We start from the raw sequence: 27180 nt of genomic DNA, 5'->3' as shown, positions 1-27180 counted from the left end.
TTTCTGACACGTCGTGTTTCTCCCCATGTCACACGTGCTTCCGTTGCCAGGCACAGTAGGACCCATGGGAACTGCTGGTCCTAAACCCTTGACTCACGGGGTCTGAACCCCAGACTGCACAGAGAAGTGACCCAACCGCATCCACACCACCCAGGAACCCAAACCAAGGGGACGCTCAGACGCGGGGCAGAGGGCAACAGCGGAAACAGAGCAGAAAGGGGTCGGGACCATTCGTGTTGATGTGGTTTGAATGTTCAAAACCTACCAAAATGTGAGCACATCACTAGGCCCATCCAAGGGAGCCCTTGCAAGCGAGGGACCTCTGTGGTGGGCCCACCTCTGCTTTAACTTCTGCCCCGTGAATGGCAGCTGTTCTTGAAAATGCACCAGACCCCACTGACTCCCAATCAGGAACCCACTCCCACATCTAGACCAGGAGACTCCTCTTCCTACCGCCTCCCTTCTCTCCGCTCTGCTCCGCCTCCTTTCCCACAGGCGCCACCAGCTCCTTCCGCAAGCACCCCTGCTTCCCCAGGATAGAGCCTCTGCGTTGCCCTGATTGGGCCTCCCGGATCCGAACCGGCCATGCAGCAGCAGCAAAGGCTCTGAACATTTTGCCTTAATAATTCCATTGTTTTGAGTCAAATGTTGCTTCTCTGTAACTTCGACTCATTGTCCTGTCTTCCTGGCTCAGATGAGAGCCCTCCAAATAGTTCCCACCTGTCTCATCCGTCAGTCTGGGTTCGTCAGCCGGTGGTTACATCGGTGCTGGTCAAGGTGCCGGTCTATGAGAAGAGCTTGCAAACCATCTTCACTCCTGCACACTCGGTTGAGTTTAGCTGACTTCCTTTTGTAGCAAGCTCTATCAAGGGGCTTCCCTGGTGGTTCAGACAGTAAAGAATCTGCCTGCAGTGCAGGAGACCTGGGTTTGATCCCTGGGTCAGGAAGATCCCCTGGAGAAGACACAGTTACCCACTCCAGTATTCTTGCCTGGAGAATCCCATGGATAGAGGAGCCTGATGGGCTACGGTCCATGGTGTCGAAAAGAGTTGGACACGACTGAGTGACTAGCGTTTATCAAGGAAGCAGGGCATTGAGTCTGTCCTGTGGCAAGCAGTCAGGTAAGAGTGTGTGAACGGGCAGCCGGTCCACAGGTCATACTTTGAGCAGCACCATCTTTGAGGAGAGGATTTACAGTCTCAGGAGGTTTGTAAATAACCTCTCGCTTCCCTGCCTGAGTTCAGAATTACTTGAGAGACACAGGACTTCTTGGATGGGTGGAGATTAAGCTATTAGCTTTATTACTGAAAAGCTGATTAGAAAGATGGGTTATACATCTGTGGCCCAAGGCACTTCGCTGTGAGTTCAAATTCCCTTTGAATTCATTTCACCCACCATGTCCCAGTCTGGTGGGACCATAACTGACCTCTCTCCAGGGCAGAGAGCCAACCAGGAGGCGTGCAGCGTGCAGGTAGGTGATCACAACAGAACTGCTTTGAAGGCGTTCAGTTCTCCTCCCAAACATCACCCATCATTTATTTCCTCTGAGAGCGGAGAAAAAGGTACAAGGTGGGATGAGAGGGCCTAAACCTGCATCCATGACTTCTGAGTATTTGTGAAGTCCCTGAAATGGAGCTGTGTGTGTGATATCTTTCCAGATAGCCTATAGTAGGTATTGTGGGCACCTTGACCAGATCCCTTTAGCCCCAGGGCTGCGATGAGTGTCGTCTGTTAATCACAGCTTCCCCCTTCTCTATGATAACAGCCAACACACACTGCAGCCCTGGGGTAAAGGGATCACAGGTGCCCCACTTCTCTGGGCTTCCCAGGTGGCACTAGTGGTAAAGAACCCGCCTGCCAATGCAGATAGATGTAAGTAGACACAGGTTCAATCCCTGGGTCAGGAAGATCCCCTGGAGGAGGAAATGGCACCCACTCCAGTATTCTTGCCTGGAGAATCCCATGGACAGAGGAGCCTGGTGGGCTACAGTCCATAGGGTTGCAAAGAGTCAGACCTGGCTGAAGTGACTTAGCAGGCATGCCGGCCCCATTCTCTGATGAATTTCTTTGGCCATAAGGGAGCCCCGAGCCACAGAGGCTATACCTGCCCCCAGGAGGGGAAACTGACTGCATCAAAGGCTGCCCCCTGGCCTCAAGGTGGGAACAACCGTGTAGCGCGGCTCATGTTCCAGGGCCTCTCCCGAGGTCAGGCTGAGCTTACCTGCCGCTGAGACCACCGTCCAGCTTAGTTCTCCCCTGCCTGAGCCTGCTTCTCCTTGGAGCCCTCCCTCCAAAAATCACTCATACAACAACCCCTGTCTCAGGCTCTGCTTCCAAGTGAAAGTGAAGTCGTTCAGTCGTGTCCAGCTCTTTGCGACCCCATGGACTGTAGCCCACCAGGCTCCTCCGTCCATGGGATTCTTCAGGCAAGAATACTGGAGTGGGTTGCCATTTACTTCTCCAGGGGATCTTCCAAACCCCTGGGATTGAACCCAGGTCTCCCGGATTGCTTTAACCTCTGAGCCACCATCAGTCCTTCCAAGAGCTTGACCCAATTCAAGGCTCATTAGCTCTCATCAGATTCTGAAAGTGGTTTAAGATCCTGTAGCGTGTTGTATGCGTACGTGCATGCATGGTAAGTCACTTCAGCCGTGTCCAGCTCTTTGCGACTCCATGGACTGTAGCTCTGCTGGCTCCTCTGTCCACGGGATTGTCCAGGCAAGAACACTGGAGTGGGTTGCCATTTCCTCCTCCAGGGGATCTTCCCAACCCAGGGATGGAACACAAATCTCTTATATCTCCTGCATTGGCAGGCGAGTTTTTTACCACTAGTGCCACCTGGGAAGCCCAGTGGGTTGTATAGTGACCCCCAAAAATATATATATCCATGTCCTGAACCCTGAAACCTGTGAATGTCACCTCCTTTGGAAAAAAAGGTCTCTGGAGACTAATTAAGTTAAGGATTTTAAGATGAGATCATCCTGGATTATCCTAAATCCAATGACGAGTATCCTTAAAGAGACACACAGAGAAGAAGCCAGGTGAAGATGGAGTCAGAGACTGGAGCAACGTGGCCACAAGTCAAGAGCACCCGGAGCATCAGAGGCAGGGTGGGGCAGGGGCAGGGAGTGAGGTCCTGCCCAACCTCGATGTCAGGCTCCTGGCCTCCGGAAGCTTCTGATTTATGCCCCCTAGTCGCGATACTTTGTTATAGCAGCCACACATACCCCGCAAAGGTTAAGAACTCTGTATAGTTATTGAAGCTGAAGTCCTTCCCCATGAAACTATGAGAGTGCTGTGACCGACCGTTCCCCACCAGCAGCGTTGGAGTTTCCAGAGTCCTCATTCCCAGGCTTGTCAAAGTGTTCTTTGTTCATTTTGTCTTTAGACTGCGGTACAGCATGCAGGATCTTAGTTCCCCAACCAGGGATTGAACCCATGCCCCCTGCGTGGGGCGCATGGAGTCTCAGCCGCTGGACGGCCAGCCGATTTCATCAGGGGAAATGGCCTATACTTTGCCGAAATTACTGCGTAAGACAGCAGCTTTTCTGTCCCTGGAGGTCAGCATCTCTGCCTTCTCTCAGCATCACTCCACTTGGAACTGTCCCCCTCATCATCCCTTCTTTGTTCTTCTTGCTCTAAGAATAACTTTGACGACCTTTTCATCTTCCTCAGGGTTTCTGGCAAGCCACAGCACTTCCCGACAGTGTTTTTCAGGCATGGTGTCATTTCCCAGGCCCCGTCTGTGTATTTCATTCATCTGTATTTTGTCCATCTTCTTGTATCAGGCAGCTCGGGCTGGCAGGCTGATCTCTACTACAGCGTCCCTCTTCTCATCTTCATCGTTATTGTTATTCATATGACCATCATATGATTATTCATGACTGTATAATCAGGATGGCTTTTTAAAGAAGCTCCCTACTTGCTATTAGCTGACAGAAGGAAAGGTTCTCCATTAAAGGGTGGCTCCTTTCTGCTCCCTGAAAGGCAAAAGCTGATGAAATACTTTGACCAAAATGAAAACAGCAGAAAACTTCAGGAGCAGTTGAGCAGTTGTTTGGGTGGATGCTCTCAGAGGTCAGGAATAATTGATCCGAGGGCTGTAATTGAGCAAGTAAGGGAGAAAGCAGACTCGGCTTACACCCGGGCACGGATGTGATGTGAACGCCTGGCCTGCCAGGCGCCGAGTTCACAGGACTCTCGCTTCTCTGCCTGGTCCCTGGGAAGAGCTTCCTGATTGTCTCTGTGCGTCTAACCAGTGCAGGAATTATGCCCGCCCTTGTGTCTGTACAGCTGGTCACCAACACCTGTACCCTCACCTGATTCCAATGAGTGAAGTGCCTTGTTTTCCATACAACTTGGCCCCTAAGTCACATTAACCACCCCATCCAGTGCTTAGAGAAGAACCAGCACCAGTTCCAGGCTGGAGCAAAACCCATAGCACACATCTACGAACAGATACCCTCCTGGGGGGCGTTTCAAGAGAGATTGCCCCAGCTCACCAACCGTGCGGCCCAACCAACCTTCAGACACTCCAGTTCAGCTCACCTGCACCGTCCACACAGTGCTGCTCAGAGCCTGGGGAAAAGAAGCCCCAGGTTCCAGTTTTCCCCCGGGCCCTCTAGCCCAGTCCACAACCACCAGTCGACATGCCGCCTTCCTGGGAAATGGGAGTTGGGGATGAGCTGACAACCTTTGAGGTCACCCAGCTCCCTGTCCTCTGACTCTGTCTGCCTTTCGGATCCCCACGGTGGCTTTCCAAGCAGGAAGAGAACATGCCACGTATTTCAATCCCTTAGACAGTGGCAGGGCTTCTAAGGAAGCCCAGCGTGTCCTACCTGGCAGGTCCAAGTTCATCCTGTGCCCGCCACAGGTCCTGGCAGGAAGCAGGTGCTTGGCACGTGTGTGTTCGATGTGTTTCTACCTCGTTCAGGGGGTCCCCTCCCACGGAGCCTCCCTCGCCTGCTGCTTTCTCCCCCCAGCCTGTGTCTGGGTGACTTGCTGGCTGATCCCTGGGTCAGCTTCCAGGTGTTCATGTTGCTCCCGCCGCTGTTGTGTTGGCTCAGACAGCTTCCCTCCTGACACCTGGAGAAACCCTGGCTCGGATCGCCCGTGGGCTCTGCCTTTACCGAGAGCTGACTATGCAGGTTTGGCCCGGAAGTCGGGAAGATGGTGTTTGTGTTGTCAGCGGGGTGCTCGGTCACTCGAACCCAGCAAAGTTCCAGGGACTTGCCTGGTGGTCCAGTGGCTAAGACTCCACACCCCCAATGTCAACCCCTGGTCAGGAAACTAGATCACACATGCCGCAACTGAGATAGATATAACCAAATAAATATTAAGAAAAAAAAAAAAGGCCCGAGTGTCCCCAGGTGTGAGGCATGTACGTCTGGATCCATCACTCAGTCTGTCTCTGAGAATAGCCCTCCTCCCCAGTTCTCTGGGCTCCCTCGGGAGAGACCCCCTCGCAATGAGGTGGCCACTACATGTACAGTTATATGGTTAGGGGTGAGGGGACTAAGGTTTACAATTCCTATCCCAAGCATTTCTAGTTAGCTCCCCAGCCCTCCACACCACCCTCGGTGAGGGGCGAGGATCCCAGAATGCAAAGCTGTTTTCCCTTGTCTGCCCATTCTTCCTTCACTGCACCAGCATCTCCTTGGGGGCCACTAGGGCCCAAGCGGTGCCCAAGAGGTGCCAGGTCCCTGCCTGAGTGCAACTGGCAGTCAGCCACAACACAGGGCTAGAGAAGAGTGCTGGGGCAAAGGGGAAAGGCACGCGACCCCCTGGGCTCCCAGAAGAGACAGCTCTGGGCAGCCCCTTGAGGCCCTGCTCACTAGCGAAAGCGCAGGGGTGGCCGGCGGGGCGGGGTGCTGCAGGGGAGAGGTTGGAGTGACAGGATCTTGGGAGGAGAGTGGTGCTGGCAGGAGGTAAGTGGGGGCCGGGGCAGGGAGGCAGGGCCTGGTAGATGTGCTGAGGAGTTTGGACTTGATCCCAAGGTCAACATGAGCCCTGGAGCAGGGATTCAAATCCATGACCAAGAAAAGACATGAAAAGACTGGACTACTGGGTCTTCCCTGGTGGTCCAGTGGTTAAGACTCCAAGCTTCCAATGCAGGGGGCACAGGTTCAATCCCTGGTTGGGGAACTGCAATGCCATGCGGTGTGGCCAAAAAATTAAAAGGATATAATTACTAAACTAGGAGATGCAAATTAAGATCACAATGAGAAACCACCACACACCCACTAGACTGGAAAAATTTGTTACTGTGTCACAGCAAGAGTTACTGATAATGCAGAGCAACAGGGACTCTGCTGGGAGTATCGACTGATATAAATCACTGTGAAAACAATTTGGCTGTGTCAGCTAAAACTAAGGCGTTCAGTACCCTGTGAAACATGGAAACATGATTGGAATATCCACAGCAGCACTGTGGTAGAATATTACACAACTGGAAAAAGGGATAAACTGGTTATTCAAGTCAATGTGAATGAATTTCACCATGCTGAGCAAAAAAAAAAAAAAAAGTCACAGACTACATATGATAACCCTTTATTTACATTCAAACACATCCATCATTTAAGGACACACATACATATATGGTAAAAGAGAACACTTCAGCACGATTGGTGGGGAATTCCCTGGTGGTTCAGTGGTTAGGACTCAGCCAAGGGCGCAGGTTCAATCCCTGGTCAGGGAACTAAGATCCCACAAGCGGCGTGGCTCAGCCTAAGTAAATAAATTTATTAATAAAAATAATTTTATTATAACATTAATTTATTGATAAGCTAATGGATTTGTTATGAAATTTATTTAATAATAAATTTGTCATTAACAAATTAACAATAAATGCTTTTATTAATAGTAAATGTATTTATTGACAATAAATAATTAAAGCTTCTTTTTTAAAAGACCATAAATTGATGATGTTGAATGACCTTCAGCAGGGTGGCCCTGCATGATTCTATTTCTTTGTTGAGAGTCTTCCCATCACTCTCCAGCTGGTGTATATACATGATAGCTCAGCACACTCAAAGGATTCACTGGGTCCAGAGCCGCCACTGCTGCCGTCCTCCCTATAAAAGGAAATATGCTCGGAGGCTTGTCCACCTTTCTGTTTAAAAGGGGGGGCGGGTTTAATAATGACTTCATTTATAGATTTTTTTTAAAAAGAGATGCAAAGAGATAGCGTTAATGACAGGAACACCTAGGCCTCTGAGAACAGGGGGGCAGGTGCTAACCCGTGGCAGGGTGGTGGGCGCAGTGGTGACTGTGACCGCCTGGCCTCCCGCCCCTGTGAACAGCCCGGGGTTTCTAGGACAGGTCATTCTTCACCAGACCCTTCGTACACTTGTCAGGTTTAATTCCCTAGTTGTTTTATTTTGGATAATGAGACAATGCTGATTGAAATGTCGTGTTGGGTGGATTTACTTATCCAGTAGTTTTAAATGAAATGCCAAGTTGTTGAAAGGGCTTCGAATTTACAGGGCAGCATGCTGTTGGTGTGCTGCTCAGAACACTGCATTGGGAAACAGCTTAGAAATTAGAAGCTTCTGGGGCTTCCCTGGCGGTCCAGTGTTAGGATGCCTCGTTCCCACTGCAGGGACCACGGTTCAATCCCTGGTGAGGGAAATAAGATCCTACATGCTATGTGGCTCGGCCAAAAAAAAAAAGGAAAAAGAAAAGAATCTTATTATACATCCCTTTGAGGCTTTCCTGGTGGCCCAGATGGTAAGAATTCGTTTGCAATGCAGGAGACCTGGGTTCGATCCCTGAGTTGGGAAGATCCCGTGGAGAAGGGAATGGCTACCCACTCCAGTATTCTTGCCTGGAGAATTCCATGGACGGGGAGCCTGGTAGGCTTCGGTCCATGGGGTTGCACAGAGTCGGACACAACTGAGCAACTAATGCACTTTCATATATCCATTAGCAACTTGAACTGCAGACTCAGCTTTATCTGTCACAACACATTCATTGGGACACGGCTGTTAATTAACACACTTACACACGCTTGTCTACCATAACTTCAGATAAAGTAGAGGGTGTTTGCAAAGTGCGGAAGTTTCCATTAGCTCATTCACTGCTTGATTCTGGGTAATAACACATATGTGCCACAGTTGATTTGTCCTTGAGTGAAAGAATTTAGCACCATATGAAGACAGATTGTTGCAGGGGGAGGCAGGCTTCCCAAGTTGTGCTAGTGGTAAAGATCCTGCCTGCCAATGCAGGAAATGTAAGAGACTCAGGTTTGATCCCCGGGTCAGGAAGATCCCCTGGAGGAAGACATGGCAACCCACTCCAGTATTCTTGTCTGGAGAATCCCATGGACAGAGGAGCCTGGTGCACAGTTCATAGGGTCGAAAAGAGTTGGACAAGACTGAAGTGACTTAGCACACACGCACCCACGCAGGAAGACAGAAGGAACCTGTTCCGATTGTCCTGTCCCTGCCCCCGTTTTCCAGGTAAGGAAACTGAAGCTTCAAGAGACTTGGCCCCAAAGTCAGCAGAGGAGGCACACAAGAGGGACAAAGAAGCAGACAGCACCTCACTGGGCAGGGAAGGGGTTGATCTGGCTCTTGAAGGAGTGGGTGTTTTCCAGGCTGGACAGGAAGAGAAGGCAGGAGCAGAGGTGTGAACAGGCGGGAGGCCGGGGCAGGCAGGCAGAGGCCCTTATTGCAGGGTGTTGAGGTGGGGAGCAGGAGGAGAAGCCTCCTGGCCCTCCAGAGGGCCTTCCGGAGGGCCTGGTCGGGTCCCCTTTATGGGTAGTCAGTGCCCAAAATGATGACCCTATTCGTGGCAAGCTGGCCAGACCTAGGTGTCCTCCCCCTGGGCCACCTGGGCAGAGTCTTGACAGCCTGGTGACCCCTGGCTCAGTGCAGATGGAAAGGAACTGTCACCTCCCAGGCCCAGGAACGTCACACCCGCTTGTCCCCCTCCCGTTTCAGCTTCTGACCCACCTCACCTCACCTTGGGGCGTCCGAAGATCAGCAGCAGCTGGCCTATTCCTCCACTGGCTGAACACAAGGCTGCCCTTGGGGAAGTCTCAGCCTAAAGGCCCCTGCCCTCATGTTGGCCAAGACAAAGAAGCGAGCAGGAAGGGCAGAGCTGCCCCCAACCCACCTGCGACCCCCCAGCTTTAGGGCCATGACCCTGGGATGCCAGGGAGGCGGAGTGGCCTGGGGAGGGCTGGACTCACACCTGACTCCATCTTAAGACTCAGATGATTTGAGGTTGGCATCTTTTAACCCTCCAGTCTGTCTTTATGTATATGGGGTTTTAGTGGTGAAATACACACACACACGTTGCTATTGTTCAGTCTCCAAGTCGTGTCCTACTCTTTGCGAACCCATGGACTGCAACACACCAGGCCTCCCTGTCCCTCACCATCTCCTGGAGTTTGCCCAAGTTCATGGCCATTGAATCAGTGATGCCATCCAACACACATATATACAAATTATATATAACTTAACACATGTACATATATATATTTTTAATTTAAAAAAGTTGCCTCCAGTTCTCTCAGTTTCATTCCAACTCAGTGACAGGCTGACAGCTTTGTCACGAACTCTCAAGCGTGAGACATTAATGATAGTGACCTAGGGAATTCTCTGGTGGTCCAGTGGTTAGGACTCAGCTTTCACTGCCTAGGGCCCAGGTTCAATCCCTAGTCCGGGAAGAATCTGCAATCCGAGTGGCACAGCCAAAAAAAAATGATGGTGATTTAAACTGCATCTCACATAATTCTCTCCTCTCTTTCCTAACTCTCCAGCTGGTGAGAATAAAGAAAAATGAAATTCCTAAACTTCAATGCCACTTCCAGTTGGAGGCCCCAAACACAACCAATCACCTACCTGGCCCTTAGATGGCGCCAAAGGTTAATCTGCCTTCGAAGGGGAGGAGTCCCACCTGGTCTCTTCCAACACCTTTGTGCGTGGAGATGGTAGACAGCCACCTGCCCAGGCCTGCTCTGAGCTGGGTTTGGGGGATCAAGAGACAAGACAAAACCTAGTTTCAGCTCCTCCCTGTGGATTAGAGCGTGGAGGAGGCACCCAGAGGAAACCGGGCAGGCGATCTCTGGGCTGAGCTGAGCTCCATGCAAGTGTCACCTGGAGGAGGAGAGGGTGTCTAGGGGGATCCCCTGCCCTGGAGTCCCTCCTTCTGTGCCTTCCCCGGATCCCTGGGGGTGGCTCTGGGAGGGGCTGGGCAATGGAGGTGGGAGGCTGGAACAACATCAGAGGCCACCACCACACTTTCAGTCTGTCCTTCCTCTCTTTGGACCTGTTTCTCTGCCATATTCTTCTTACTGGTCACCTGGGCAGGGTTGCTGATGGTGGCGCCCCAGCCTCGGACAATCAGTGGGGCTGGGGGCTGGGCCGGGGGTGGGGTGCAGGGGTCTGCAGCCAGCCTTCTGGGTCTGAGAGCACCTAAGTCAGGGTTGGGGACAGGGGAGTGGTCAGGCTGAGGTCAGAGCCAGTGGTCGGAGGAGTGAAGGGCCAGCGGCATGATCGGGGCCTGGGGTGTGAACACCCAGACAGGGCTGCTGGCTGGGGGTCCCGCGAGTCCCGGGCATTTCTGCCAAAGGAAGTAGGCAGGTGAAGACAGGAATGCAGAGCAGGTGAATCCAGGGAGAGCCAGGTGACCATGGCATAGAGTCTGGATCCAAGTGGGACCCTGAGCTTGGAGAAAGAGGACGTCTTAGACGCTCCCGCGGACTTGGCAGCTTCAGAACGTGGGGGCTGAAGGGTGAGTCAAAGAGGACTCGGAAGGCCTGAAGGTGAGTTCAAGGGAAGATGGCAGAGCTTCCAAAAGTCGTCTGCGTTCCTGTCCAGGACCGCCGTTTCCTGTAGGAGCCAGGGATGGGCCTGAACTCTGTCCGTCCCTCCCCCACGAAAGTTCTGAAGGTTAGGTCTGGGAGTCTCCAGCTGAGCCTTGGCCCCGGGCACCGCGCACAGCTGCTTACCCATCCTCTGCCTGACTTGGGCGCAGCACAGAGACCAGGGAGGGCTGGGTGGGGGACGAGGAACCTTCCAGGAGGGTGTGCCCCCCGGCCACAGCCCGCACCGGGCCCTGCCTCCCCCAGAAGGCGTCGCCCCAAGCCCAGGCCCTCTGCCTCCCGGCCCCAAGGCCGCACCAAGGATGCGGTTCTCAGGAAGTCCTGCTTCTGCCCTCACTGTCCAGCTCCCTTCCTGCCTGACCAGCCCTTCCCTGCCTTCTTGCCCACGTCTCAGCAGCCCCTCTACTGGACGCCTGTCCTCCTGAATGCCTCAAAGACGTTTGTGCCCAACACGGGTCACACTGAACCAGTCACCTGCTGCCCCGGGGTGACCACAGCCCCCCCCCCCCCCACACACACACAGGACCCTTTGCATCACCCAGGCTGTCCCTCATTCTCCAGGTCTTGCCCATGCCTGCCCTTTCTCCACCCACTGGCTCTGCAGGTGCAGCCCTCCCTGGATCTCACTGGTCCCCACCTTGGCCAGAGTGGACATGGGCCCCCGGGATGGCCTCCGATACCTCCCATGGTCCTCGGGCCACATTTCGGGTCCCCTGGTGCAGCGCACTCACCCCCTGCCTCACACTGCTGTGTCCCCCAAACCCCATGACTCGGAAGGGCTCTTCCCGCCTCCACTTCCTTTGCCGCCTTGCCCTCTCCTTCTTCCCCACTGACTCCTTTTAGATTTTGCTTTCGCTAACTCTATTTCTTTGCCTCCTCCTGGGTGCCTCTCCTCTCAGCTCTCAGAGGAGGCTCTGGTGTGCCCACACCCTGCCATCTTATGAATCCATGGGTCGGCCTGGCGCTGGCTCCACACCTGCCCCCACCATGAGGGCAGCGACCCAATTTGCCGCCCAGTGCGTCCTAGGCCTGCACACCAGCTCAGTAAACAGGCATTAAATGTGCCCATTACACAAGACACTGTTTCCTCTAGCAGGAAAGGCCGGCCGCACTCAGCGCTCACAGCAGTAACACAGCAGGGGGAGAGAGTGCATCTCTGAGATGAACTGATGAGGAAGTGGCCAACCCCTCCCAGACCTCCAGGGATCTCCCAGAAGATCTGCCAGAAGAAGAACAAATTTGGCACCAAAGTATCCCCAGTCTTGCAGTCAAATGGAAAACTGGTTTGCTCTGTGGAAACGTACCATAGAGTGGACTCACACACACACATGGCCAGAAACAGAGGGCTGGCCCCCTTCCCGCTCGCAGCGTTCATCCCCACCTTTGGGGCTCTACTGCCAGCCCTCCCGCCCCTCTCGAGTTAGAGCTCAAACCGTGCAGGATAGATTCCTGGTGTTCCATGGCTGCCAGCGAGGTCACCCTATCTCCCTGCTCTCCATCACGGGAACAACAGGGTGCCCATCCATGGCGCACCCACTGCACCCCAGGGGCCAAGGCTTCCGGGGATTAGCTCAGGGCATCCTTCCGTTTCCTTGTTGTAGAAGAGACAATAACGAAGCACAGAGAGGCTGCGTAGTCTGCTCAGAGTCACACAGCCAGCAGCTGACTGTGGCACAACAGACAACCTGCTCCACGTCAACTATACCCATTTCCAAAGCGGGCATTTTCCAACATAGTTATAACTTGATTGTGAACGTTTCTCCAAGGTCATCCGTACCCGTCAGTTTTTTAAAAACAGCTTTATGAGACATACCTGATATGGAATAAAATGAATGTGTAAAGTACAATTGATACCTTCTGACATCGGCATGCACCTGTGAAATCACTCTTACCACGGAGATGAGATAGTGAGCAGACTCATCACCTGAAGTTTCCTCCTTCCTACTCCTGTCAGCCCCACCCCCAGGCAACCACAGATCCTGAGGGGTTTCAGCTCGCACTTCCTAAAATGTTATATAAATGACTTGGCATAATTTCCCTTGACATAATTATTTTATGTATAAAACATTCACCAAGATAGGCCACAACCTGGGCCATAAAACAACAAATCTGAAAAAGAATTCAAATCACGCCACGTACTTCCTGTGACCATCGTGGAATTAAATGTTAGAAATCAATAATAAATATCTGGAAAACCTCCAAGTACTTAGAAAGTAACACATTTATAAATTACCCATGGGTCAAAGAAGAAATCAAAAGGGGAATTAGAAAGCTACTGATTTACGGTAATAAACACGTGTACAGCAGTTACTGCCTGCCAGGTGCTGTCTTGGGCCGGTTCCCAAAACAGAATGAGCCCACATTAGGCCTTACAACAGCTCTGTGAGGAAGACACATACCCATTCTGCGGACACTGAACCCTGAGGCCCAGAGAGAGTAACGAGTTGCCCCAGTGAACAGAGAGGCAGTGGCAGAGCTGGGATTTGAATCCAGGACACCTGCCCCCAGGGTCCGGCCCTGGTGTCCGAGCTTACCAATGGAGGGACACGGAAAGGTTTCAAATGGAGAAAGATGGTCAGATTGCCCTGACAGCATCACTTTGGGATGAGTTCAACAAATACTCAGCAGCTAAGTCTGCAGGACTTGAAGATATATTTATTAGACATAGCATGGTGGAGGAAGCAGGAGAAGGCTGGGAGTTAAAGAAGTGAGTGGAGACCACCGGGGTAGGGCTCCGTGGGGCTCAGGCCAGGAGGGAAGGTGTCCACACGCTGAGAACCCATCTCTATCAGGGGACAGGCTGGGCCTGGCAGGAAAGCACAGGCAGGAAGGGGCGCCTAAGGAAATGCCTGTGCTGAAGCTCCCCTAGAACACTGATGAGCAAAGACACCAGTGTTTCAGGTCGAGGGGAGACCATGTCCCAGCCTGCGTGGGCAGGCCGCTGGCGGAGTAGAGGGTTAGAGAAGAGCGTGGCAGGGTGTGCAGTGGGAACGGAGGACCAGTGGGTCGTGGGGGCGCCCTGCAGGCCTGGTCTGTCTCCCAGGAAGGATGGGGTGTCCCACAGGGTCTGGGGCGTGTGTGTGGGAGCGGGAGACACGGCCAGATCTGGTTCTCACAGCTCGCCCCAGCTACGGGGTGGGGGACACACGCTGGACACGCCAGGGCAGAAAGACGCGCAAGGCAGCCACGCGGCTCTGGAGGTCTCGCAGGTGAACAGCGGCGTGAGGGGGTTGGGGCGGGCTGGGGACAGACTCCAGGTGCCCGGGGCGGGGGAGGGGGCGGGGGGGGGGTGATGCAGGCGGGGGCTGTGAGCGCGGCACCCAGGCCTGGAGGCTGGAAGCGCCCTGGCGCCCAAGAGGGGACGGGGCGGGAGCGGCAGGGGAGAGGGGACCACGGCCGGCCCGGGCCCTTGGTTTGGAGCCGGCGCCGGGAGGAACGGGGCCCGAACCGTCCTGTCCTCGGCGACCGCGGCCAGTAGGCGGGCGGGCGGCAGGAGTTTGGAAGAAGGGGGTTAAGGCTTGGGGCTTGCGGGGAACGCCGGGTCCACAAGCGGCCGCTGGAGGAGAGGAGACGAGGGCACAGACACCGGGGATCTCATCGCCGGGGCTCTGAACGGCTCGTCTACGCCAACTCTTAAACTTCCCCGGTCACGGCAGCGGGGTGGAAAGAAGGAAGCGGGCCGGGCCGCCGGAGGGGTGCCCGCCGACGGTGGCGACCGAGAAAGTTCGGCGCCATCGCGCCGGCCGCTCCCCTTGACCTCCCCCGCCCCGCCCCGCCCCCAGCCCAGGCCGCAGGGAAAACCCGGGCCGCCTGCCGGGAGCTGCCACCCCATCTGAGGTCAGAAACACGTTTTACTCCTTCCCTCGGACGCTAACCACCCCCACCCACCCTCACCACGTGGTTGCTGGTTTCCAGTCTGTTCTCCCCGTTTTAACGGGACTCTGGACGCCCCGCGCTGATGTCACAGCCTCCCAAAGGGGGCTCGAGCCCCAGTGTGAGAACCCTGTTCCTGGAAAAGCTGGGTTTCTCTGGAGACTAGGAAGTGGAGGGAGTCGTCAGTCAAGTTTGTTTACATCCTAAGGAGCTTCCAGATTGTTCCCAAGAGCGGGGGGTGGGGTGGGGGTGGCAGTGGTAGAAGGCACTGGAGACAAAGGAGACCAAAGGAAGGGGATGGCGAGGCGGGAGAGGCCTGGGCAGGGCAGGGGTGCGCTGCTCGGAAGCCTCGCCTTCCTGGATCGCCAAGCCCCCCCCCGTTATTGACCGGGCTGAAGACCCAAGATCCTCCCCCACTCGCCGCAACCATCTGACACTATTCTAAACACTTTTAGGATTCCCATTTAGAAATTATCCTTTAAAGTAAGTTAATTACCCATACCATGAATTATATACTTCATGTGTGCCGGGTATGTACTCAGTCGCTCAGTCGTGTTGGACTCTGCAACCCCTTGGGCTATGTAGCCCGCCAGGCTCCTCTGTCCATGGGATTCTGCAAGCAAGAACACTGGAGTGGGTTGCCATGCCCTCCTCCAGGGGATCTTCCCAACCCAGGGATGGAACCCAGGTCTCCTGCATTGCAGGCAGATTCTTTACCGCAGAGCCGTCCACCATACGATATCTCAAATTACACAGAATAAGTAAAAGAGATGGGCCTTACAAAATTATGATGCGTGCGTTGGTTGGGTGAGCATGAATCATCACCAAGTCCCAGAATTCCAGACTAGGGCCTGCAGTGCGTTGAAAGATGCGGTTTTAAAACAAACCCAAAGTAGGTAACAGGGAAGCCACCGGCTCATTGCAATGCAGGAAGCCTGGGTTCGATCCCTGGGGTCAGGAAGATCCCCTGGAGGAGGGCATGGCAACCTATTCCAGTATTCTTCCCTAGAGAATCCTCATGGACAGAGGAGCCTGGGGGCTACCGTCGCAAAGAGTCGGACATGACTGAGCGACTAAGCACAGCCAAAGGAGGAACAAATGCCCAAAGAACTAAGTAAAGGTGGAAGAATTCGGGACTGTGTCCCTTTCAACATTTACCCCCTGGGCGCAACGAGGCCTAAGGACAGGACATCCCCATACCGGAGTAGAGGCCTGCCTTGGGGCGGGGGAATGGCGGTTTGTTCCAGGGCTCACCTCTGGTTCAGAACCAGCCGAACGGACCCACGAGGCTCTGGAGCTCCCCTCTGCTCCCCCTGCACACACGCTGGTCACCCCTCGCTCACAGACCGCTGCACCCCACAACCAGGTTCTGGCTCTGAGCCTCCGCGTTAATGAGGCTCTGGCAGGCACTTGTTGCCTGAATTCCTAGGGCCCTGAACCTATAACCGCTGTCCCTGGCAAAGAGATGCGCCCTAGACCCCCTAATCGCTGCCCGGACCCCCCAAACCCCTAACCATGGACCTAAGCCTGCGATCAAGGGCCCGAGCATATACATGTGACACGGGACTGGACCCCTCACCCCGGCTTTGATCCCCTAAACGCGGCCTCAAGGCTCAAAACCTAGCCCCAGGCACGCAGTCTGGAAGTCCCGATGCTGGGAGGATCCGGAGTGCACACTATCTGGGGACACGCTTTAACCACCGAGAGTTTACTTTTCTGGACTTCCCAGAGCCGCTGGCACGGGCGATCAGCCCCCGGGGCCTGGACAGACATTGGGTGGGGAGAGCGTTAGGCCGACGCGCGCCGAGCGGGGTTGGCGGGCCCGGGATGGGAGGCCGGCGAGGCGCAAAACGCCGCGCGCGGGGGCAGGTAGGGTCGGGAACTGCGGCCCCGGAAGGCGCGAGACCAGCCCGAACGTTCCGGGTCGCGCAGGCGCACTGCGGCGGGCGCGGGCACGCTTGGCACGCAGACGCCGTGAGGCGTGGGAGCCCGCGGCGCGGCCCCGAGGAGGGGGCGGGCGGCCTCCAGTACGCAGGCGCAGGCGCGCGGCCGCGCCGGCGGTTGGGGAGGGTTCTTCCGGAAGGTTCGGGAGGCTTCTGGAAAAGGCGCCGCGCGCTGGGCGGGCCCGCCTCTATATAAGGGCGGCGCGGGGGCGGTGCGCCAGTTGCCTCTGCGTCCCGGTGCTGCGTCGCTGCGGATCCCGTGCTAGTCCTTCAGCCAAGGTGAGGGGAGGCGGTTGTAGGGGGACGTGGGGATCCAGGGACGGGTGGGCGGCGGCGAGGGCAGCCCCCGGGGCCCCCTGAGGTCGGCGGGCCCGGGGCGGCCATGATTAACCCGGCAGGCCTCGGGCCTGCGGCGGTCTCCCGTCCCCTCCCCCACCCGCCGTCGGGAGCGAGTGGGCCCGGGGCTGCGGGGGTCGTGCGGGATGGTAAGGGCCGGGGTCTGCGGCCCCGGAGTGGGGTCCCCGGGCCGCGGGCGGGGGCGCCCGAGCGGAGCGGCGGCCGCGCGGCCGGCGTGGGCTGCGGCGCCCGGCCCCCGGAATGAGGTCATCCTTTGTCAGCCGGCTCCTCCCGCGCGCCCCGGGCTCGGGAGCGGGAGCGGGAGCGAGACGCGGCGGGGAGGGGTCCGGCCGGTGGCTTCACGGGCTACGCGTACTCCCTCAGATGCCCGAGGAGACCCAGGCCCAGGACCAGCCGATGGAGGAGGAGGAGGTGGAGACTTTCGCCTTCCAGGCGGAAATTGCCCAGTTGATGTCACTGATCATCAACACTTTCTACTCGAATAAGGAGATTTTTCTGAGGGAGCTGATTTCAAACTCGTCCGACGTAAGTCTCTCAATGTGGATTGGGGTGTTTGAAAGGGGATTGTTTTAGGGGGGACGTTGTGCGTCATCACGTGTCATCTTTTTAAATAGGCCCTGGACAAGATCAGGTATGAGAGCTTGACCGATCCCAGTAAGTTAGATTCTGGGAAAGAGCTGCACATTAATCTCATACCGAACAAGCAAGATCGAACCCTCACCATCGTGGACACCGGCATTGGGATGACCAAGGCCGATTTGATTAATAACCTGGGCACCATCGCCAAGTCCGGGACCAAAGCGTTCATGGAGGCTTTGCAGGCTGGCGCTGATATCTCCATGATTGGCCAGTTTGGTGTCGGGTTTTATTCAGCCTATTTGGTGGCTGAGAAAGTGACCGTCATCACCAAACATAACGATGATGAGCAGTATGCCTGGGAGTCTTCTGCAGGAGGGTCCTTCACAGTGAGAACTGACACAGGTAGGCACCCGAGAACAGGGTGGGGTGTTGTAGGCACTGGAACCCCAAAGGAGGGATGAAGTTTGTAGTTTTTTTTTTTTTTTCTTTTCCTTTTTAAAACCTGTTTCTCTGGAGGGTGATAGCGTGCACTTGTGGCTGTTTATCTTGGGCAAGGCCGTTAACTGCCCTCAGACTCTTCCCAGTTGTAACCGCAAGCTTCTGCTTCGTAGACTTTTCGGATAACTGCCCGGGAGAGCGAAATAGTATTTTTATTTTTTTGCCTTGATCAGGCCATTGTGATTGAAATTGGACTCAATCTCTGGACTTTCTTTTCAGGAGAACCAATGGGACGTGGAACAAAGGTTATTCTGCATCTGAAAGAAGACCAGACTGAGTACCTGGAGGAGCGGAGAATAAAGGAGATTGTGAAGAAGCATTCTCAGTTCATTGGCTATCCCATCACTCTTTTTGTGAGTTCCATGTATCCTGTATATGTAGGTTACTAAAGTGACTGAACTGAAATCCTGTTAGTCCTTAGTGCTTTTCATAAGAGATCCAAACTTGCATTAATTCCTGGGCTGGTGGGTCGACTCTTGTCAAGGTTCCCGGAACTGTTAAGATCCTTCAGAAATTGGTGAGTGGCTTCCTGGCTACTAGTGTTTCTCAGGTGGCGTTGGTGTAAGTGCTGCAGTCTCCTTTAGCTTTTCCCCCCGGTTTTGTGATGGAGAAGTGACAAGATTTGTCCTCCTTTGAAGGTGGAAAAGGAACGTGATAAAGAAGTTAGTGATGATGAAGCAGAAGAGAAGGAAGACAAAGAGGAAGAGAAGGAGAAAGAAGAAAAGGAGTCTGATGACAAGCCCGAGATAGAAGATGTTGGCTCAGATGAAGAGGAGGAAGAGAAGAAGGACGGGGACAAGAAGAAGAAAAAGAAGATCAAGGAGAAGTACATCGATCAAGAAGAGCTGAACAAGACAAAGCCTATCTGGACCAGAAACCCTGATGACATCACTAACGAGGAGTATGGAGAGTTCTACAAGAGCCTGACCAACGATTGGGAGGATCACTTGGCGGTCAAGGTGAGTGACTAAGTGCTTCAAAACTACCATCCCTGCACATGTTTGAGGCAGCATTCTGTTCCCTGATGCCCCATGCTTTGCCCGGAGTCATTGTTAGGTAACTCTGTAATATATGGGGCTTTTTGTTGGTTTAAGTTGTTTGCCCTGTGTTAATCTTGATTGTTTTTACAGCATTTTTCAGTTGAAGGACAGTTGGAATTCAGAGCCCTTCTTTTTGTCCCAAGACGAGCTCCTTTTGACCTGTTCGAAAACAGAAAGAAGAAGAACAACATTAAGTTGTATGTTCGCAGAGTATTCATCATGGATAACTGCGAGGAGCTAATCCCTGAATACCTGAGTAAGTATAGTCTTGATACAAAGAACGATGACTGTTATTGGTCTGAGTGATTCATCTTGTCAACTCTGGTTTTTAAACTAAACATGGGGGAAATCGTTCATCTTTGGATTTTTGGGTTTACAAATTTGTCAGTTTTTGTCTTTGGAGTGACTGGTTGCATTTGGTCTGTTTTTCAGATTTCATTAGAGGTGTGGTGGATTCTGAGGATCTTCCTCTGAACATTTCCCGTGAGATGTTGCAACAAAGCAAAATTTTGAAAGTTATCAGGAAGAATTTGGTCAAAAAGTGCTTGGAACTCTTCACTGAACTGGCAGAAGATAAGGAGAACTACAAGAAGTTTTACGAGCAGTTCTCTAAAAATATTAAGGTTGGTTAGAAACACATTTGACTATTATGAGTAGTAATCAAACTGATTTTTCATTTGAAATAATTTGAACACAGAGAAAGTCTTCTTAAAGCTAACAATGTCTTTCAGCTTGGAATACATGAAGATTCTCAAAATCGGAAGAAGCTTTCAGAGCTGTTGAGGTACTATACTTCTGCTTCTGGTGATGAGATGGTTTCTCTCAAGGACTATTGCACAAGAATGAAGGAAAACCAGAAACACATCTATTACATCACAGGTAACTTACAGGCAGTAAATGCGCCCGTCGATCTTTGTGTGATCCCATGGGAACAGTTGCGTGTGTCTTCTGCCCGTGTGGTGGTACACGTAATTTAGTAGGTGTTAATCCAACAAAAATAAAGAGATTGCTGTTAAAAGATCTAAAACTTTGGCTTCTTAGGTGAGACCAAGGACCAGGTGGCCAACTCGGCCTTCGTGGAGCGCCTCCGGAAGCACGGCTTGGAAGTGATCTACATGATCGAGCCCATTGATGAGTACTGTGTGCAGCAGCTGAAGGAGTTTGAGGGGAAGACCTTAGTGTCAGTCACCAAAGAGGGCCTGGAACTTCCAGAAGATGAGGAAGAGAAAAAGAAACAAGAAGAGAAAAAGACAAAGTTTGAAAACCTCTGCAAAATCATGAAGGACATTTTGGAGAAGAAAGTTGAAAAGGTGTGTGAATAGTTTTTTTTTTCTTTTATTTTTTGGTTACTAACCCTTCTTAGGGGTGTTAGGTGTCTTTTGAACAAGTCACATATACATAGTCCTTAAGATTTTTAAAGACATGCGAACTTAAAAGGAGCTTAAAGCTTCGGATTTGTAATAGTATTTGCAAATAGTATTTCTGATTCATTAATACTCAAGTTCCTTAAATATTCAAATAAACCTGGTATCAAGTACTGAGACTAGAACATCTCTATGCCCAGTTATCACTATATACTTTTTTTTTTCCTGATGAAAGGTGGTTGTGTCAAACCGGTTGGTGACATCCCCATGCTGCATTGTCACAAGCACATACGGCTGGACAGCAAACATGGAACGGATCATGAAGGCGCAAGCCCTGAGAGACAACTCCACGATGGGTTACATGGCTGCCAAGAAGCACCTGGAGATCAACCCTGACCATTCCATCATTGAGACCTTGAGGCAAAAGGCAGAGGCTGACAAGAATGACAAGTCTGTGAAGGATCTGGTCATCCTGCTGTACGAAACAGCTCTCCTGTCTTCTGGCTTCAGTCTGGAGGATCCCCAGACACATGCCAACAGGATCTACAGGATGATCAAACTTGGTCTCGGTAAGCCTTACGCGATTGCTATGTGTAATACCATTGAAGAAAAAAACCCAAACACATGACTGTTGAAAAGGGTGAACTTTCAGCAATTTCAACAAGTTGGGCTCTCTTGTTCCATTTGTGAAACGCTGAAGTCACATGAGTTAAAAGGGGGTAAGTAAGCATTTTCCGTCACGTACCTTGTAGTTCGCTCAGCCTTGAGAGTGGGTATGATGAAGCTGTAGTGTTGGACTAATTATGTGGCTTTAAGAAGCCTAATGCGTGTTTTTTGTTTCCTTTAAGGTATTGACGAGGATGACCCCACTGCTGATGACAGCAGCGCCGCGGTCACTGAGGAAATGCCACCCCTGGAAGGAGACGACGACACGTCCCGCATGGAGGAAGTGGACTGAGCGCTGCCGAGGGTCGCTCTGCTGTGTTCAGCGCTCTGTCTCCATTCCCTCCAATGTGTTTTCAAGTATTTCTTTATTTTTGTTAACATTTAAAAATCTGTATGGCATGATAACTGCATAAGGGGAGGATAAGATTTCTTTATACTAAGTGTGATACTGTGATACTTTTAGCACTAAAGCAGAGCTAGTTGTTGTTCCCTAGTTTCATGTTGGCTTATTTTAACACATGGAAGTAGTTGCCGTTTGTTGTAAGGTGTGTATGTAACCTCTGTTAACTTTGTGGTCTGAAGTGTTTAGCTATCAAGCAGATTCTTTAGTAGACCAAAATTTTCTGTCACTGAAATGTTCTGAAGTATATACCTTGATGTTTAAAAGAAACACTTGTCACAGCAAGTTTTCATCTTCTGGGATATACTTTGTAAAGCTTCCATCCCCTGTAGTTATGACTGCATGTGCCAGGCCTCTAGAAGTTAGTGTGTTAAGCTGAACCAACTTGATTGGAGTCATTGTCCATACATAGGGCTTGTTTTCCAAAGAAAAATATTGTTTAGAGTAGCAAAATTATAAGCCTGCCCAGGCATGTTGTAAAGCCGCTGGAAAGGTAACTTGGAGCAAGTTTTGTGAATGGAAATGTAGTGCTCAAGTCACATTCTGCTTCAAAAAGTTGTAACAAATACAGATGAATTAAAAGAAATGATGTGTGATGTCTTATTTGTGGGGGTGGTCCCAGAATGTAAAACATGAGGTGTGCACCTCTTCCCTAGGAGAGTCAAGGAAGCAGGTGGGTGGTGTGGCCTCCCTAGAGCCTTACTGCTGCAACCTTAGGGTGCTCAGGCCACATGTGTGGGGTGAGCCTCTGCTTAAAAGACACAGGAGAATGGAACTTGCTGCTTCTGTGTCCACGTGTTAGATTTTCTAATGACATTGTGCTGTAGGATTTCAGTGTCTAAGCTGCACTTTGATGGTATTGGTGAAACGGGATATGCAGTACTCCCCTTTTACTGCCTGGCCCTCACGAACCACAGCTGCTGAACGCCTTCCCACCTGAAGCCATCTCTGCTGCTTGTTCTCTGGTTCTTTACTGAGCCTCAGGAAAGGTGTGTCCGGGAGGCTGCTGCTGCTGCTAAGTCACTTCAGTCGTGTCGACTCTGTGTGACCCCGTAGACAGCAGCCCACCAGGCTCCCCTGTCCCTGGGATTCTCCAGGCAAGAACACTGGAGTGGGTTGCCATTTCCCTCTCCAATGCATGAGAGTGAAAAGTGAAAGTGAAGTCACTCGGTCATGTCCAACTCAGCAACCCCACGGACTGCAGCCTACCAGGCTCCTCCGTCCATGGGATTTTCCAGGCAAGAGTACTAGAGTAGGATGCCATTGCCTTCTCCAGTCTGGGAGGCTACTGACAGCCATAAGCAGCACACAGCAGTTGGAGAGGGCAGGGGTGAGCATTGGAGTACTTGGTGGGAGTTCTACCCAGGATTTGGACCTACAGCCTGAGAGAGGCCTGAAGAGTCCATAGACTGTGGAAAGTCTGTCGGATAGTAAGCGCTGGTGGGTAGTAAGTGCCTGGTAAGCAATAATTTCCTTTAATCCTTAAAATTTAATGCAGCAGCAATTTTTAACTCCCGTTAGTCTAAGGAGGGCTTCCCTGATAGTAAAGAATCTGCCTGCAACGCAGGAGACCCTGGTTCAATTCCTGGGTTGGGAAGATCCGCTGGAGAAGGGGTACCACCTACTCCAGTATTCTTGGGCTTCCCTTGTGGCTCGGCTGGTCTGGTGCCAGTGGTCCTGCTGTTCAGGAATTGGTAACTGAAGGGCAAAAAGCAAGATTTCTTACTTCCCACCTCTAGTAAGGAGACTAATTCCATTCAAATTAAAAGTATTAGATCCTCTATAAATGGTCTCCAGTGGAAAAACAATGCCCACAGAGCATTTCCCCTCTGAATATGGCAAGTGTTTATGGCAGGCGTGTAATTGGAACTGTCCCCCAGCAAGCCCCATGCCAGAGACGGACCACGGAGACCACACGTGCCCACCCCGGGGGTGAGAAGATGGGGTAGAGGACACCAGCACCTTCAGTCGTCAGGGGTCCCCGCCTACTGCTGCCAAGTCCAGCGCTTCCCACTCCTGAAACTGGTCCCACGCTGGTGAGTGTACAGAGCGCTGGAAAGCGAGATTTGTATGGTGCAAGGTAGGAATGTGCTCAGTTGCTAACTCGTGACCGACTGTGACCCCCATGGACTGTAGCCTGCCAGGCTCCTCTGTCCATGGGCGAGAGGACTCGAGTGGGGTGCCATTTCCTTCTCCAGGGGATCTTTCCTAACCAGGCATTGGACCTGCTGCTCCTGCATTGACAGGCAGATAGTTTACCACTGAGCCACCAGAGTGGAAAAGATTTCCTCCGGGATTGTGGTTGTGAGAAATCTACAAAACCGGCACAAGGATTCATCAAAGTCCCAAGATAAGAGATCAATATACGAAATGGGATTTAAATTTTGTTAGGAAAAGTCATCAGTGTTTTAAAATGCCTACTAGCATTTTAAAATCTGTACTAGAAAACAACAACAAATTGTAATAGCATACTAAACAGGAATATATTTCACAAGAAGCTATGCAAGACCCTGCATCTGAGAACTGGAAAGCAGAAATTAGAGACCGAGGTAAACGGAGAAAAGTGGAAGAAGCCAGACAGAAAAAACACTGCCTCCTAGTGGACAGGACTGCAGGGGGTCCAGGAGGGAACTCGTGCCCCGAAACTTGCGACAGCTGCACAGCCGTATGTGTTTATTAAAATTCCAGCTTAAAATACACAAAATGGGTGAATCTGAACCGTGTTTTGTACATAAACAGCAAATGAAAAAAAAGCAAAGCTATAGAAAGCAGTCTATAGGGATTCAGAAGTGAGTTTGAGCACGTCCTGTGCCTCATCCCTTCACTTGTAAATCAGCTAATATACTCAGGAGCCTGTTCCGGCGTTCCCTAGGTAGTGGGCTTACCAGGTGCCTGGTGTCTAACGGGCTCACTACTCAGCCGGTCACCTTGCTTGGACTCAGTTCCCCCCGTACTTTCTGCAGTGTAACCTCCTGCAAGCCCCAACCCAGGCCTCGCCCTTCTAGAATTTTCCCCAGACTGCCGTGGCCTTGCTGTCTCCTGGTCCTCTGAACTCACTGGTTGCTATCAAGCACAGATTCCTCATGCTTTCATTGAACAGCATCGAAGGACGAGCCCAACACATGAAAGACGCATCATCGGGGGTTTCCCTGGTGGTCCAGCGGTAAAGAATCCCCCTGCCGGTGCAGGGGACACGGGTTCGAACCCTGATCTGGGGAAGATGCCGCGGAGCAGCTAAGCCCGTGTGCCAGAACTACTGAAGAGCCTGTGCCCTAGAGGCCCTGATCTGCAACAAAAGAAGCCCCCGCAATGAGAAAGCCCACGCACTGCAATGAAGGGCAGCCCCAGCTCACTGCAACTAGAGAAAAGCCTGCACAGCAGTGGAGACCCAGCACGGCAAAAATAAGTATTTTAAAGAATTAAAAAACTACAAAGAAACATGCATGATGGGGGAAGGCAGCCATGGCAAAGGTCACGGAGCCCCAATTTTTTGTGGTTGGAAGTACAGGGGCTCAGCTGGTGGGGCAGGGTGGGCAGGTGTGTGGGAAGGCTCCAAGGGGGTGGTGTGGGGGCGGGGTGTGCTCCAGGAAGAGGGTGACTGCTGATAGAAGGTGGGGGGCTTCCCAGTGTAACCAAGTCTTGAGAGCCTGGATGTGTTAGGTCTTGAGAAGGGACCCCTGAGCATCTGAGTGATGAGAGAAAGCTAGAAGGTGAAACCTACTGAGTGTGCCTTGAACAATCAGCTTTGGGCCTGGATTGGAGACTGTCCAGCCACTTAGATGATGGGAAGAGGTTCGCCGTGGTCTGCCATGGGGCTGCTTTTTCAGAATAGGGGGGCCCACCCCTTGGGAAACGTCCTCAATACCAGGAATACTGAGTGGATTTGATGTGACCAGTCAGCTCCACCATCTCTGTGAAGTTGCCTCATCTTTGTACCCTACACACGGGAAGAACAGCACTGAGAAATCCAGGGCACACCCACAGTGGCAATCCCACACTCGGTCTGATGATCCTACCTTCAGTGATGGGTCTGAGGAAGAGCCAATAGGACCAGCCTGACTCGCCAACATAGATTGGTAAGTATCTGTATCCAAAATACTTAGTGTTTGGCACATGGTACTCAGATATCTCTGTACAAATTAGTCTCAGACCTTCACAGTTTACAAACAGTTTACAGTTTCTAGTTTCTTTGTTAACTTTTCTATTGTAGATTTCTAAAGTGCATGCAGAAGTGGAGAGAGACAAGTAAGTGTTGACAAGGACACGCAGTAATCAGAGCCCTCACACACCGATGATGGGGAAGTAAAGTCGTGCCATTTTGGAAAACAATCTGGCAGTTCCTGGAAAAGTTAAACATAGAATTACCGTGTGATCCAGCAGTCCCACTCCTAGGTATGTACCCAGGAGAAATGAAAACATATGTCCACAAAAATACATACAGTCCTCCCAGGGTGTCTATTCCTCAGGGGCTTTGTTCCAGGACCCCCGAAGACACCAAAATCTGAGGATGCCCAAGTGTCTTGAATGAAGAGAAGGGTGAAGTCAGCCCTCGGAGTCCTTAGGATATGTGTGCACACATTTTCATAGCAGCATTATCGCTCCTAAAGGAAATCAGCCACGAAATTCATTGGAAGGACTGCTGCTGAAGCTGAAGCTCCAGTACTTTGGCCACTTGATGCAAAGAGTGGACTCATGGGAAAAGACCTTGATGCTAGGAAAGACTGAAGGCAAAAGGAGAAGGGGGCGGCAGAGGATGAGATGGTTAGACAGCATCACTGGCTCAATGGACATGAATCTGAGCAAACTGCAGGAGATAGTGGTGGACAGGAGCCTGCAGTCCACGGAGTCGCAAAGAGTCGGACACAACTTAGCGACTGAACAACAATTATTCATAAAAGCCAAAAGGTGGAGACAAACCAAATGTCCATCAACCAATGAATGGAAAATAAATATTCCATGGCAGTGGAATATTATTGCCATAGAAAGAATGAAGTCCTGATTCACACTATAATACGAGTGTACCTTGAAAACTATGCCAAGTGAAGTAAATCAGTCACAAAGACCACAGCTTTATCCCATGATCTCACTCGTATGAAATGTCCACAGTAGGCAAATCCACAGAGACAGAACGTAGCTGCGCGGCTGGCCAGGGACCTTGGGGAAGAGACATGGAGAGTCGCCGTTTAACGCCTATAGAGTTTCTTTTTGGGGTGTTCATGGTGTTGAACATAGATTGTGATGGCTTTTCAGTACTGTGAAAATAGTAAAAGTTGATGAACTGTACACGTTCGGAAGTTTTTGGCTGTGCCTGCTTTCCGTTGCCGTGCGGGAACTTCTCTAGTCGCTGTGCTGGCTTAGCTGCTCCTTGGCTCGTGGGATCTTAGTTCTGCCACCAGGGGTCAAACCTGCACCCCCTGCATCGGAAGACAGATTCTTAACCCCTGGGCCACCAGGGAAGCCCCAAACTGTACCCTTTAAATGAATGAATTGTATAGTATATATACGACTATCTCAAACTGTTACTGAAAAAATGTAGGAGTTTGGTCCCTCAAAAAATTAAACTATATGATCCAGCAATTCCACCTTAGGGTATATACTCAGAAATCAGTGTTCATGGCAGTGTCATGAT

General features: G+C 51.9%; 1 protein-coding gene and 1 long non-coding RNA gene across 11 annotated transcripts in view; one reads left to right on the top strand and one right to left on the bottom strand.

Annotated features, from left to right (window-relative positions):
* Window positions 1–6784: 6784 nt before the first annotated feature.
* LOC133234614 (uncharacterized) lies at window positions 6785–16553 on the bottom strand. Its single transcript, XR_009732226.1, has 3 exons — window positions 15207–16553; window positions 9849–9969; window positions 6785–7073 (listed from the first exon to the last, which is right to left on the bottom strand). It is a non-coding gene; the product is annotated as an uncharacterized LOC133234614 (long non-coding RNA).
* Window positions 16554–16648: 95 nt separating this feature from the next.
* The window catches only part of HSP90AA1 (heat shock protein 90 alpha family class A member 1), a 31441-nt gene continuing 20909 nt past the window's right edge, over window positions 16649–27180 (top strand). For 9 of the 10 annotated variants that reach the window (XM_061395389.1, XM_061395379.1, XM_061395383.1 and 6 more), the window contains exons 1-11: window positions 16649–16926; window positions 17368–17529; window positions 17619–17985; window positions 18301–18434; window positions 18720–19040; window positions 19212–19377; window positions 19554–19744; window positions 19853–20000; window positions 20163–20431; window positions 20721–21054; window positions 21334–27140. In XM_061395389.1, coding sequence (XP_061251373.1) covers window positions 17368–17529; window positions 17619–17985; window positions 18301–18434; window positions 18720–19040; window positions 19212–19377; window positions 19554–19744; window positions 19853–20000; window positions 20163–20431; window positions 20721–21054; window positions 21334–21443 — 2202 coding nt within the window. In that variant the 5' untranslated portion in view covers window positions 16649–16926 and the 3' untranslated portion in view covers window positions 21444–27140. The remainder of the gene's footprint in view (window positions 16927–17367; window positions 17530–17618; window positions 17986–18300; window positions 18435–18719; window positions 19041–19211; window positions 19378–19553; window positions 19745–19852; window positions 20001–20162; window positions 20432–20720; window positions 21055–21333; window positions 27141–27180) is intronic. The other variant, XM_061395385.1, reaches the window with a different exon arrangement.

The sequence above is a fragment of the Bos javanicus genome, chromosome 21 (genome assembly GCF_032452875.1).
Source record: "Bos javanicus breed banteng chromosome 21, ARS-OSU_banteng_1.0, whole genome shotgun sequence".
NCBI lineage: Eukaryota > Metazoa > Chordata > Mammalia > Artiodactyla > Bovidae > Bos > Bos javanicus.
Note: the sequence above shows the minus strand (reverse complement) of the source record. Positions and strands in the feature narration are given on the sequence as shown.